Raw genomic sequence first — 14,645 nt, forward strand, 5'->3', positions numbered from 1 at the left:
ATATATATGAGTCTTGTTTTTGTATCCATTTGGCCACTCTATGTCCTTTGGTTGGAGTATTTAACCTGACTACATTTAAGGTAATTATCGATATGTATGTTCTTATTGCCCTTTTGTTAATTGTTTTGTATTTGTTTTTATAGGTCTTTTCCCCCTTTCTTCTTCTTTTATTCTCCTGTGATTTGATGACTATCTTTAGTGCTAAGTATGGATTCCTTTTTCTTTCTTGTATGTATATCTATTATGGATTTTTGGTTTGTGGTTATCATTACGTTTTTGTTTAGCAGTCTATATATATATTGTTTTAAGTTGCTGATCTCTTAATTTCAAGTGCATTTTAAAAACTCTGCATTTGTACTCTGCAGGCCCTCATGATTACTGGCTGCTGGTTAGCAGGGCCTGGTCACGAGGAGGCTGGCTGCAGAACCCCAGGGGTCCCAGGGCTAGTTTTGGCTCGCCAGTGGCCAGAGTCAGGGTCCTGAAGACTCCGGGGCTGTTGGCCACCCACTGGTGGTTGAAGCCAGGTCCTGGAGTTAGTGCTGGACCACTGGTAGACAGAGCTGTTTCCTGTAGTCTGGCTGCAGGGCCCAGGGAATCTCAGATCTCGTTTCAGATCGTTTGGGGTCGTGGTGTTCCTAACACAGTTGGGTATGGGGTCTGTGGTGTCCCGAAGTTTGCATTGCCCTGCTCGTGGACAGGGCCCGGGCCCAGGCCCAGCTGTTCCCAGGTTAAGATCTGGCTTGCTGCGAGAAGGAGCCACAGGCTGTGGGATTGTAGTTTTCTTTTTGCAGTACGTGGGCCTCTCACTGTTGTGGCCTCTCCCATTGTGGAGCACAGGCTCCGTACACAGAGGCTCAGCAGCCATGGCTCACAGGCCTAGCCACTCCGTGGCATGTGGGATCTTCCCGGACTGGGGCACGAACCCGTGTCACCTGCATCGACAGGTGGACTCTCAACCACTGCGCTACCAGGGAAGCCCTGTAGTTTTCTTGCTTCTGGTGCCTGCCCCCTGGTGGATGAGGCTGGTCTAGAGGCTTTTGCAGGCTTCCTGGAGAGAAGGGCCAGTGCCTGCCCACTGGTGGGTAGAGCTGTGTCTTGGCCCTTTCGTGGGTATCTAGGGTGTTTTTAGAGGCAGCTGTGAGCTCAGGAAATCTTAAGGCAGCCTGTCATCTGTTGATGGATAGGGATGTGTCTCTGTCCAGTTAGTTGTTTGGCCTGAGGCATCCCAGTACTGGTGCCTAAAGGATGATGGGTGGGGCCAGGTCTTGGTGAGAATGAGCCAAGATGGCAGCTGCCATCAGCAGTGTTCATGGGTAGAATGTTCCCCAGTATGGCTGCCACGATTGTCTATGTCCCCTGGGTGAGCCGCAGCCACCCCTCACCTCTCCAGGAGACTCTCCCAGACAAGCAGGTAGGTCTGGCCCAGGGTCCTATCAAATTACTGCTTTTGCCTTGGGTCCTGGTGTGTGTGAGATTTTGTGTAGGCCCTTTAAGAATGAAATCTCTATTTCCCTGAGTTCTGTGAGGCTCCTGAAATTAACCCCTTGGCCTTCAAAGCCAAATGCTCTAGGGTATCATCTTCCTGATGCAGGACCCCCCAGGCTGGGGAACCTGACAGGGGGCCCAGAACTCTCATGCCTGTGGAAGAACCTCTGTGATATAATTCTCCAGTCTGTGGGTTGCCCACCCTGGGGTATGGGATTTGATTATATCTTGAGTCTGCCCTTCCTACTTGTCTTGTTGTGGTTCCTTCTTTATGTCTTTAGTTAGAGAAGATCTTTTCTGGTAGATTCTAGTCTTTTCTTTATGGATGGTTGTTCTGCAGATGTTGTTTTGGTGTGCTCATGAGAGGAGGTGAGTTCAGGGTCTTTCTATTCCCCCATCTTGGCCCCTCCCCTCTGTGAATTTTTTATATTTAAATAAACTTACATCTCTGTGTAGATATGTTTTAGGTTCTATGATGCAGCAAGAGTGCAGCCTTGAATACACTGAAGCTTCTGTGGGCTTCAGTGCTATGTTCATAAAAATATGTGTTCATTTTTCTCAGCCCTTTTATTGAGGTTCAGGAATCTTGACCCCCACCCTTCTCCTTATTTAAGGATGTTCTTCAGTGATGGTCACAGCAGAAAAAGCTGCATTTTGGTGGGCTTGTGATATTTGCATGGGATTATAGAATACTTTTCAGCTAGATTTTTCTTGTTGATATTCTCATTTTCTTTTTAAAGCCTTCAGTCTCACTTTGATTGGTTTGTAGCATAAATCCAATTGTTGGTTTTTTATGACATAAGAATAACAACTGTTCTTATACTCTCCCGGTAAAGGTGTACTGTTTAGTCATTGCAGCTGTTCATATAATACCTGCTGTAACAGCATGTCCTGATGCTTTGGTTCAGTGTAGCTCTTTTCCTGGTGTTTTGAGACTGGATTCAAGGCTTAGCCAGGGTCCTGGCAGGAACGAGATGGCATATTCAGACTGGTGTTATTTCAGAGAATGAATAAGGGGCTGTTTACAATGGTGTGGGTTCGATTTAGGGAAATCAGCTTAAACCTAGTCTTCATATCTGGCAACAGAGAGAAGCCATTTCTATCCTATAGGCCTAAAGGATAAGATAAGTGGTTACCAGAACCCAGGAGAAGGTAGCTGTGGAGTCAGGGACCTGATGGGAGCTGAAGGACATGACGACAGCCTGGCAGGGAGTGAGTCAGGGGATTAACTGCCCCAGTCTCACTCTCTGCCCACCCTCTGATCTGCCAATTTCTGCCATTGGCCAAACGAAGCTGAAAGCCAGTGGAAAAGGGAGCTGTGTGCCTGGTCTTCATAGCTTGGCTTTCCAGGGCACAGAGCAGAGTGGACAAGGTTGGAGGGTGGGGCTACAGGAGCAAGAGGTGAAAGCCCAGCAGGGTTCACCTCCTTTCACCCTTTTAGGATAGCTTGGGAAGATCGTGTGGTCGTAGCATATTTAAGGCCTAACCTAGTGTGTATTGAACCACATGTGAATAGGCCATCAGTGGGCAGAACCTCAGCTGTTGAAAATAGAGTTCTCACAATCTTCATATCATTCACCTAAAATCTAATGAACAGTGAACATGGAAATGGAAATGGAAATCCTGTTGGTGGAAAAGATGGAAAAGCTTTATTTTTTTTCTTAAAGGTAAGGCCTGCAAGTGTGTGAGTCCTTTAGAGACTTTTAGCCCATCTCTAAGCAAGGACTGGAGCTGCCGTACCCACCCCAGTGCTCAGCAAGGAGGGCAGTTTTGTGTCCCCAAACGAACCCCAAGCTCTTTTCAGGGTGGGGACTATTCCATGGGGTGGAGTAGACACAATGTTTTCATGAGGGAGAAATATTGAAACTGGGCCTTTAAAGAGTGAGAAATACAAGGTAAAGACACATGTGAGAGCACAGAGCCTGTTGCTTTCTCAAACACACTTTATGAGAACTGCCTTTTATTTATGAGCATAGACAAAGAATATACATTTATCAGAAAGCAGATAAATGAAAATGCTCCACTGAGGCCTAAACATTGTGTCCACATATATTCTAGAGTAGTTTTCTTAAAATTTGTCTTCAGAGTTTTACATTCTTCTCTCATATATGCTCAGATAATCATAGCATTTGAGAGCTGAAAATATGTGTATTGAATTTCAGTCTTAAATCTAGCCAGATACAGCATAGTCTTAATGATATAGGCTAGTATGTTATTCATTGAGGAAACATACATCTCTATTTTTAGCTTTTAAATTTATTTAATAATTTGAAAAAGCAGCAATGGGTAGGGACTTATTCCCTCTCCTTTAATTCCCACAACTCTCTGCAAAATAGATATTTAATATCTCTGTTTTACTGATAGGAAACTGAACCTCAGAGCTGTAGAGGGATCAGCCAGAAGTAATAGATCCAACTAGTGACAGGATCAGAATTTGCTCCCAGGCCTGAGTGCCCCGTCCATTCTCCCCCCATTATACTAGGCAGCATTTACACTTGACTTTACCCTTGTGGGACTGTGAACCATTGCTTAGACGTCATTTTTCATGTTGCAATTAAAACACTATTTAATGCACATGATTTTTCAGTTTCCTCTGGGAATATAAAATTATGCACATATATATCTTTATATATGTACATTTCCTTCTGCTCCAAGTGGTAATAGTGACAATTTATAGAGCAAGTGACATGCTGTAGCTTTGTTATATATGTAGAATGCAGAAATTTTTTATTAGGATTGCTTTTATAAGCTTGTCAGCTTCCAGAGAGTACTTTGAATAATCTGTTCTGGATTTTGTGACTGTGCAAAAGTCAGCACGATAGTCTTTTGCCATTGCATGTAGTTTATTGTTGGTTTTTAAGTGCCCTCCTGTTGCAGAATGATAGCCATGAACATGTTCTTGTATAATACATTTTTAGATATAGAATCAGGAATAATTTGAGCTAGTATTATAAACAGTGGTCAGTGACATAAAGCCTCAGCACAGAAGGACAACAGGACGAATGCATAGTAACAGTTCTGCATCCTAAAGCTCTCCCAAATGAAAGATAACCGTGCAGGTGCCAAAAGCATTTGACGTGATTGGTAATACAGTCTCTTAAACAGAGTTCTAGGGATACTTTATTACCTAGAACATAGTGCTTAAGCATTTAATTCATTCAATAAGATACATGTATGTGTGTGTATATGCAGATGCACATACACATATACACACACATATCCAGATGAATTTGTCATCTAAGATTTCTGCTTTGGTACAGATATTCCATCATATTAGAATATGTACAGAGAGATTCAAATGAGAGACACATCTGTGTGTATACACTTTATTTTTATGGTCATTTTTCTATCTCAGCTGAGACTAAATGAAGTCAAAAGTGCTAGCCATCACCTGCACATCTAGTGACCTTGAAAGCTATTTTCCCAGTTGAGTGCTATTTGCACACGAGTGCCATGTGTTTGAGAATGCATCTTTGGGATGGTTCTCCTCCACTCAACAATTATAGAATAATGGATCCTTAGCCAGCTGTTGGACATTTCAGCCTAGATTTCTATTATGAGAACTTTGATTGGTTATTAAAAGAAATGAGTTCAGTACAGCAGCAAGGATTGGGAACATAAAAACAATGTCTTCCGTGCCCAGCCTCTGTTGCCACTCAGTTTATATCCATGCAGTTCTGCCAGTAGAATCACCCATTAACAGCACCAACACCTGTGTGCCTGCTGCTCTCCCGCACAACTTCTGTCCAGTTATTGTATCTTCCACTCAAATTTAAAAACACCCCTCTCACACAGAAAAGAAAATAATCTCTCTCATTTGCCTGCCTGACAGTGGAAATATCTTTGTAAAATTACCTCTTAATATTATGTCTTTGGCGGTTTTTTTTTTTTTTTTTTTTTTTTGCGGTACGCGGGCCTCTCACTTTTGTGGCCTCTCCCGTTGCAGAGCACAGGCTCCGGACATGCAGGCTCAGTGGCCATGGCTCACGGGCCCAGCCGCTCCGCGGCATGTGGGATCTTCATGGACCGGGGCACGAACCCGTGTCCCCTGCATCGGCAGGCGGACTCTCAACCACTGCGCCACTAGGGAAGCCCTGCCTTTGGCTTTTTAAAGAAACGGCCAAATGAGGGATGCATCTGGAGCTCTTTCAAAACAAATTTCAGGCATTATCCATATGTTGTTTGCTGCTCTCTGTATAAGCATGCATAGGGACCACTAATTTGAGAATTAAGGATCAGGGGGAGTTTTCTTTTTACAAATAATGAGAATGTGTGTTCCATGTGTGTCTCTCTTGGATTCTGTGAAGTACAGAGCAAAGTGTGACATACAGCAGAGGAACACCATTCGTAGAAGGGGTTAGGATCTTTATTTTCCTCTCATCCAATATGGTTTTGACTCCATATTTTGAGAGGTTTAATGCATAAGTGACTTGGCATAAGCCTCCTACAAATCACTTATTGAAGCAAACTGGGTAAAAATTATTCCAGCTATGTGACGGATACTCTCAAATATAATCAATTAACAAAGTTTTATTAGATTCCTACCATTTGTCCACATAGTTCAATACAACATGACAAATCAATCTTGATTCTTTTTAAAAGGAGTCCTGTTTCTAACTCCTAAGCATCTAATCTTGTTCACATGGAGTTCTTACCTTCTTATTCTCCTGCGTCATGAGAGCCTTCTCAAAAGATGTAAAATTGTATCTTTGACAAAAATGCAGGACTTCCCTGGTGGCGCAGTGGTTAAGAATCCGCCTGCCAATGCAGGGGACATGGGTTCGAACCCTGGTCCAGGAAGATCCCACATGCTATGGAGCAACTAAGTCCATGCTCCACAACAACCAAGCCTGCACTCTAGAGCCCATGAGCCACAACTACTGGGCCCGCATGCCACAACTACTGAAGCCCACACACCTAGAGCCCATGCTCTGCAACAAAGAAGCCACCACAATAAGAAGCCTGTGCACCGCACGAAGAGTAGCCACCGCTCGCGCAAGTAGAGGAAGCCTGTGCACAGCAACGAAGACCCAACACAGCCAAAAATAAGTAAATAAAATAAATAAATTTATTTTTAAAAAATGCAGCTTGAAAAGCTATTACTTTGGAAGTGTCTTTTAGCTTTTTCTTAAAATTTGAATCACGTTTTAAAAGATGTCTTTAAAATTGATTAGACTATTTCTTCACCCAAATTACACACTTATGGGCCCTGTATTAATTCACGATTGATTTGCATAATGAAATTATTTTAATAATACCACTGTTTTAGACATTATCTTGTATCACGTTGCATGTAGTAGGAAAAACTCTCATCTTTAGCACTGCAAAATGCACAGCTTTATGTTTAGAAATGAGATACTCAGTTCTGTGAGTCTGTGATCCTGTGCTTTATGAGATTTTTTTTTTAAAGTTTTACTTTAAAAGAGTATAGCAGAAATCTGAAATATTATGATGATATTGTATTACATTTATGACTTTTTATGGCATAACTAAAGTCTTCATTAATATCCTTCCCCTAAAATCATAGAATATTAGAAGTGGGAAGAACCTTGGCAGTCATTCATTCCAACTTCTCACTTGGTTGCAATAGAGAGAACTTCTGAATTTTCTTAAGAAATGAGTGCATAGAACTCAACACAGTTTACTAGATTTGGTCCAGCTGGTATGGAATGGAATTGGACAGTTATATCCCTTGATCTGATCTTTATTCTCCTGCTAATGTTACCTGAAAAAGCCTGGGGGGAGGGAGAGAAGGGGGAGAACACGTCTTCAGCATCGTCTAAGTAATATGTACATTACCTATGTAATTGCACTCAATCCACACAGTTTAGAAATTTTACCTACACGGCTCTAAGCCTCGCTTGTCTTAGTGGCAAATGGGGACAATACTTCTTAACTCCGTGGTTGCCTAATTACTAAATGTAGAACCAGAATTTTATCCTAGGTCTACTTGAATCAAAAGTCCATTGTTTCTCCCCCCTCAAAGATGATTGTATTAACTCTTGACAGTCACAGCTCACTAGTGGTTCACGTTGACTTTTGGGCTCCAATAACATGTGACAGCACAGGGACTGTGTCTCTCTTATTCACTGTTGTATACTAAGTGCTCAGCACAGTACCTAGTATGAATGCATGACTTATGATCATGCTGCTTTCAAGATTTGGACAAGCAGTACTGAGAGGTTGAATCATGATTCTGTTTTTCCCTACTGAATGTTATTATGCAAGAGTAGAATCCATGGTATTCCATGGAGATTTCTGTATTTTCAGATATACATGATGGACTGAGCATAAGCTAAAATTCTCTCTTATATTCTCCTTCAGGCACATAGAAATGCTACATTAAATATCTTTAAAATTAATATTTAAATTTAGTGGGGAAAAGGAACTCTTCATGTACCGGAGCAGAGAATCTGTCAGAGAAGGTAAAAGCTGAGCCGCAGGAGCTGGGCTCTCAGTGCCCAGGCAAGGTTCCCCTCAAGGAAGAGAGCTAGAGCAGAGTCTCAGCCTAGATCTCGTGAGTGTTCTTCCCGAATTTAATGAGAACCAGAGTATCTCCGTTGGCCAACCTCTCCTAATAGCCAGAAGGAAGTAGTACCACCCTCGGAATGGATGGTAAAGTTTTCCATCAAATTTCTCCTTTTCAGAGGAGTGTTTTCATCTTTTCCACTGTTTCTGAGTGAAATTCCAGCACTCATTTTGAATTTCCTCTTTGCCTTCTATTCTTTTTACAGGGAAACCAGGCCTATTAGGTTTGTCATTAAAGTGTCTTACTGCGGGATAAGTGATGCTTGCAGGAAGGTGTGAATGTGAGTGTTGATAGGCATGTTGGACTTAGGAGAGCTGCTCCCCTTAAATTATGTACTTCATTTGTTTTATTGGCAGTGGAGGTTGGCCTGGTGCTTGCTGACTCATTATTAGCAATTGTGCAAGAAGTGCCAGTATTTACCACCTCTGCTTGGCCTCTTCTGTTTCACATCTCCTTTTGATTCCATCATTTCTTTATCATCTTTGGATGCTCTGGCAGCTCCTTACTGCCCACAGCCTTTGTCTTACTTGCTAAGAAAGGTGCTCCTTATAGGTCATAGCTAATGATGTTGGTTCTATTCCCAAATGTATTTATTGAATATCTACCATGTGCTGAGTATGGGCCTAGGGAATATAAAAAGTAATGTAGTCCTCTTCCTACCTCAAAAGAGTTTGAGGTCAAGGATGTGTCACTTCCTCAGGCCCACACGTTCCCCAAGGAAGCTTTAAAATGCTTCCTTGGAGGAGATGATGGCCATGGCTCAGACCTGGGAAATACTCATGCTTGTGGACCAAGGGCCACGTAGGTCCTTGACTCCGGGCAGTAGAGGGCCAGTCTCACATGAGGTTTACTAAATTTACGAATCTGGCTACCTGCTGTTCCCTGGAGTGCCTGAGAGTTGCCTACCCCTGTTGTATCCCTACAAATGCGCCTTGCAAAAATCCCTTCTCTCTCAGCAAAGAAGCACACTGTATTCTGGAACAAAATTTAATATACTTTCCAAAGAGAGGACTCATAAAATAAAGACCAGCGCCATAGGTGAGGGGTTTCTAACAAGGTCTACTCTCTGGGAAAGATAGATGATGGTAATGAGCTGTGTCTGGGGAGGAATGTTTTGAGGTACCCTTGAGTTTGAGAAGTGTGGACCAGATACCTAACATGGATGTGGAGCTTTCTTAGTGTCAGTATAAGAAAACATCTAGAGCCGCTGCCGTGAAGACGTGCCGGGATGGCTGCGAGTCGCCTGCTCCTCATGGCTCGGTGGCCCTGAGTTAAAAAAAAAAAAAAAAAAAAAAGAAAAAGAAAACATCTAAGTTACACGAGGCCAGGTCATAACGGCCATATTCTGAGTCAGCAAGCAGCTGTTCTTAACCATTATGTAGGTCTCAGATTCCTTTGAGAGACTCAACCCAGGGGGGAAATATGTATGGACACAATTTTGCAAATAACCTCAAGAAGCTCACAGGTCCCCTCTCCCCCATATGAAGAACTCTGCTCTATGTGATGGTCCTAGAGAAAGTACCAGAATGGTTTCGTCTAGCTTGTATTAAAGATTTTTTTCCTTCTGGAGCAGAATACAAGCTCTGCTGTAACCCTGTTCCGCTAGAAAGATTGCAACAAGAGCCTACTCAGCAAACTTTCAGCAGATAATTTTTAGTTCAGAGTCTCCGTGAAATGATTCCAAATGTAAAACAATTTTCAGATACTATAATTTAGTCATTTGCTTTTTCATTATCCTAATGTCTTTTCGTCGTGAAAAAAAAAAAATAAAGCAGTCATGTTAACACAAACCTATATACTGAAAAACAGAGATAAATATAGGTGCTTGGGAGAAAAGCAGTATGTAGTGATAGATTATAAAGCATGCTCTGGAAAATGTGAGATACTGTTATTTAGTGCTTTCTTCATCTGACAGTTAAACCTTTGCAGTTTTGGAGGATTTTGATAGAATAAGGCTATGCTGTTTTAACTAAAAATGGAAATGAAAATATGTCTAGTCTATATGGAAGCAATATTCTTGTGGTATGTTTTTCACTATTTTCAACTTCTGTGCTAGAACAAGCTGTGCGGACATGTTTTGAGGGGATGCTATGTTTCAGGCTGTGCAAGGATCTTGGCATGTGCTGCCCCTGAACCCCCCTGTCCTGTTATATAATAGTAATGAGACTATACTCCCTCCATACTCTTCCCAGGTAAGGAGAAACCAAAACACAAGTCTAATTCTTGGGTTTGTTGTTCATTCAGTCGTTTTTTTAAGTCTTCTATCATCCATTCAGAAGAAACTTTGTGGTGTTATCTGAGCTCTGTATTCCTCCTGGAAGAAAAGAATGCACTCTTACTTGCCTTCCTTTCTTCCAGGAGCTAGAAATAAGGCTAGGTGTTTGGGACCAATTACTACTCTCCGGAGACAAAGCTTTCTTGAGAGTATTTTTCAAAACTAGATAATGTAAATCCGAACAGTTTCTTGACTTTGCAGGACCTGAAATCCTTGCCACGGCCTGCTAAGTGCTTGTGTGGCCTGACCCCACTGGCTCTGGCTTTGTCTCTTTCCCTCTTTCTCATGTTCTGGTCACACTGGCTGCTTTCTGAGTTCCTCCGACGAGGCACACTTCTTCCCATCTGAGGACCTTGGTTTCTTTTCCCTTGATTCTTTGCTTGGACGCTTTCTTCTCAACATTTAATTCACCTGTGTGCATGTCACCTACTCAGATGTACCAGGCCCACCATATATATAAAGCAGGTCCTGCTAGTCACTAACATATCACCTTATTATGTTTCCTCCACAGAGTCAATGACGATCAGAAATTATGGTCTTTTCCATATTTATTGGCTGTCTTCTCCCTCTAAAATGCAGATTGCTTGAGAGCAAAGACCTTGTTGGGGATCTAGTGGTAAAAACATCTGTTATGTACGAGGTGTCAATAATGGTATGTTGAATGAATGCATGGGCTTTAGTCTCACTGAGGTTATGTGAGGAAAATCAGGCGTTCTGAATTGTGATCCCAAGGCATTGGGGGATTTGTTCATCATAATAAATGCTTACGTAAAAATTAGCAAAATGCCGAGCACATAGCGAATTAGGTAGTTCAAGTGCTTTATATGTATTAACTAATTTAATTCCTATAACCCTATGAGGTAGATATTATTGTTATTACTCCCATTTTATAAATGCAAAAATTTTGGTACAGGGAAGTTAAGGAACTTGCACGAAGCTACACAGATAGTAGGTTTGAAGGCAGGTACGTGAGCCAATGCTCTTTACCACCGAACAGAGAGTGCTCGATAAATACAGTTTTGACCTTGTGCCCAGCACTGGCTGAGTGCTTTGTATGCATGGTGTCACTGAGTCCTCAGCTCCACACTATGAAATAGGGACTGTCATTATGCTTGTTGTGCAGATGGGGAAGCTGAGGCTTGGAAAGCTTAAGCAACTTGTCTCAATTTCCACAGTCGCTTAGTGATGCAAAAGGGACTTGAATGTAGATAATATGAATGCTGTGATCTCAGGCATCCTCTCCACGTTACAAGAGCACTTGTGGGGGGCTCTTGGAACAGTCGTTTTCAGGCTTGTGAGAGAGGGATTAGTCTCCCTCATTCAAAAGGTCTCCACTGGTGTCAAGAAGGGGTATCAATTACTTGGCTACAGATTCGTGAGGAATACGCAACAGTCCAACTCAGAGAAATGAATAGGGAAGCAGAATTTGTGTCAGTATAACCACTGGTCTGTAAGGAATAATAGAGTTGGTTAAATGTTCATTTCTTCAGAAAGAGCATAACAATAGGATTTAGAAACTTGACAACTGTGAAAGGTCAATTTTCGTTTCTAAAATGACAAGGACAGAATTAGAAATATATTGGTGTATAACTAGGTCCAATTCTGTACTGAGCTGAAATGCAGTGTACAAAGTTTAGCACTATTGTTTTGTGAAACTTACCAGGTTTTTCACCCTGAGTCCTTCCTTAGGAACTCAGTTCTCTCAGTAGCAAAAGCCATCTGTAGGGATGATATGATGTCATGGGTACATTCTGTCTGATTTTCAGCTCATTCTCTATAGGTAGGCATTATTAACCACCCATACAAAACCAGTACACTCACAACACAAGAGGGGGGCATAAAATCCCTAGAATTTATGCATTCTTACCCTGGCTTCAAAGAAAGTATCCATGTGAAGGATTATGGTTGGATTTGTGGACATAAAACATTTTTTCTTTGGAAGACTCCCTAAACCCACTGAGACCTATTGATTCAGCAAGAAGAAAACAGGTTCAGTATATATATATATATATTTTTTAAACACTTCATATATTTATAAAGTGTTATAAAGTGTTATAAAGGCACTTTATAACACTGGTTCCCCAACCAGGGATCAAACCCATGCCTCCTGCAGTGGAAGCATGGAATCTTAGCCACTGGACCGCCAGGGGAGTCCCTAGCCAATATTTTTGAACCCTAAGATTCCAACATTTTCACAGAACTTGTATTACAAGTGCTCTTCTGCAAGCAGTTCTGTGTGATCCTACCCGAGCCTCTACTTGATGCTCACAACTACCCAAATGTGTGGGCAGGGCAGGTGTTATTAAGCCACTTTACAGATGAAGAAATTGAGGTTAATAGAGTTTAAAGAGCTTGCCCAAGGTCAGGCCACTAATAAATAGCAGAGCTAGCACCTGAACCAAACCCTTTGGACTCCAAGTGACTTTTTCTGCTGGCCCACACCTCCCCCTTCTCAGAGAGAACCTGTTGGTGGTGACGTTCCAGGTTCCGAGCATCTCTCCTGAAGATTTCCTTATTAGCAGGTCTGCTTCTAGAGGGTGGAACCTGTGGGGCTTAAGATGGAACATCTTATTCAGTGCTGCGCGCGCGTCTGTTGTTTCACTGGGTTTGGGCCCTGCTGACTTTAAGTGGCTGAAGGTGATGAGCAGTATCTGTGAGCCAGGACTAACTTTATATGTATGGTTTTCAAACAACTGTTATTGTTTCCTTGAGAACCACTTGGCTGCTTCTCCTTGCTCCCGATGTGACGGAAACAGGTGGGGACGGCATTTCACGATTACCCTTATTTCTCGGTGTCTGTGTGTTCTGGGATCCAGCAGAGACTTTGTTTCTCAAACTGGTTGCCCTTTTACTCAGTGTCCCTCCTACTGCTCCAGCTTTTATTGTTTCTTCCAAGTTTTGAAAGAGTTGCAAAATTCATCAACCATAGGTATTTAACTCAGGGGATGGAAATTCAGACAGGTGGTTCTGTAACTTCAGCTGAGCATGCCTCTGAACCGATCTGTGGTTGTTCAAAGATCAGGTGGTTCAGCACGAAGTAAACCAGCCCACTGAGGCAACAGTGAGTGGAACGGGGCGCAGCCAGGCCAGGACTTTGCAGAGTGCAGAGGCCTGCCCAGTAAAAGGCAGCAATTGCTTAACTTTCATCTGATGGGGAAGAATGCAGTTTACTCACAGGTGCTGGCCTTACAGAACAAGTAGATTGTTGAATATATTTGAATAATCAAGCTTTCCAAACAGAAGCAAAACGTACTCCTAGTGATGTATAAAATGCAAATAAACTCAACCAGGCTCTTTTCACTGTAGGTATATGAGTTTTACACTTTTCCACACCCAGGGTCAGAATGCTGCTCCCCTGTCATGCCCTCACTGTAGCTATGGTCCAGACCCTTATCTTCTCAGAAAACCGGGCATTTGCCAAGAACATCAACTTCTATAACGTGCGGCCTCCTTTTGACCGTAAGTAGTGGTTGTCACCGTCATTGGTGATGGGGGGGTCAGAGTAACTGTTTCAAGTCCCTGTTTCCCTATAGTAACTTTGCCTTTTCTGGAACGTTTGGTTTATACCCAGCATAAATCAGAAAGTCTTCACTACTTCCATGAGTAAGGGTAACACATGGTGACAGAAATTTTCTCAATTTCTTTAAAATGGTTTGGCTTTCTGCTGAAGTCTCAAAAGGGTTCTTTTTTTTTTTTTTGTGGTATGCGGGCCTCACTGTTGTGGCCTCTCCCGTTGTGGAGCACAGGCTCCGGACGCACAGGCTCAGCGGCCATGGCTCACGGGCCCAGCCGCTCCGCGGCATGTGGGATCTTCCCAGACCGGGGCACGAACCCGTGTCCCCTGCATCGGCAGGCGGATTCTCAACCACTGCGCCACCAGGGAAGCCCTCAAAAGGGTTCTTTAATCTTCTGAACACTGTCCATAAGAATGGCTCAGCAGGAGAAATTCAGTGTTCCTTGTTGATCTCTTCCTTAGAGAAGGATATTGACTGTAGGAAGCTTCTGCATAAATTATATATACTTTCAAATGGCCATTAACAATTTTGAAAGCAGATCAGCATATTTGAAATTTGGAGGGGAATACTACTTAGATTTTCATTAATATTATGCATAGTCACTATATATACATATATATATAAATATATATATATTTATTGAGTAATTCCAAGAATCTATTCTAAGGTCATTTGCCATTTGAAGAGGAAAATGCATTTAAAAAGACTTTTTTTTTTTTAAACATCTTTATTGGAGTATAACTGTTTTACAATAGTGTGTTAGTTTTTCCTTTACAACAAAGTGAATCAGTTATACATATACATATGTTCCCATATCTCTTCCCTCTTGCATCACCCTCTC

General features: G+C 42.2%; 1 protein-coding gene and 1 long non-coding RNA gene across 11 annotated transcripts in view; one reads left to right on the forward strand and one right to left on the reverse strand.

Annotated features, from left to right (window-relative positions):
- Positions 1-14,645, forward strand: part of LYPD6B (LY6/PLAUR domain containing 6B) — a 229,735-nt gene that overhangs the window by 201,659 nt on the left and 13,431 nt on the right. For 5 of the 7 annotated variants that reach the window (XM_067025982.1, XM_067025983.1, XM_067025985.1 and 2 more), the window contains one exon: positions 13,627-13,748. In XM_067025982.1, the coding sequence (XP_066882083.1) occupies positions 13,634-13,748 (115 nt within the window). In that variant the 5' untranslated portion in view covers positions 13,627-13,633. Of the gene's footprint in view, positions 1-13,595; positions 13,749-14,645 lie in introns of all 7 variants that reach the window. The other 2 variants (XM_059053488.2, XM_067025984.1) reach the window with 1 other exon arrangement.
- The window catches only part of LOC136793595 (uncharacterized), a 221,856-nt gene that overhangs the window by 94,534 nt on the left and 112,677 nt on the right, over positions 1-14,645 (reverse strand). The window contains exons 3-4 of one of the 4 annotated variants that reach the window (XR_010839108.1): positions 12,753-12,841; positions 11,950-12,008 (exon numbers count right to left, since the gene is read on the reverse strand). The exons of 2 other annotated variants lie outside the window; for them this stretch is intronic. This is a non-coding gene — a long non-coding RNA (uncharacterized lncRNA). The remainder of the gene's footprint in view (positions 1-11,949; positions 12,009-12,752; positions 12,842-14,645) is intronic. One more of the 4 variants, XR_010839109.1, reaches the window with a different exon arrangement.

This window comes from Kogia breviceps, chromosome 2 (genome assembly GCF_026419965.1).
Source record: "Kogia breviceps isolate mKogBre1 chromosome 2, mKogBre1 haplotype 1, whole genome shotgun sequence".
Lineage (NCBI taxonomy): Eukaryota > Metazoa > Chordata > Mammalia > Artiodactyla > Physeteridae > Kogia > Kogia breviceps.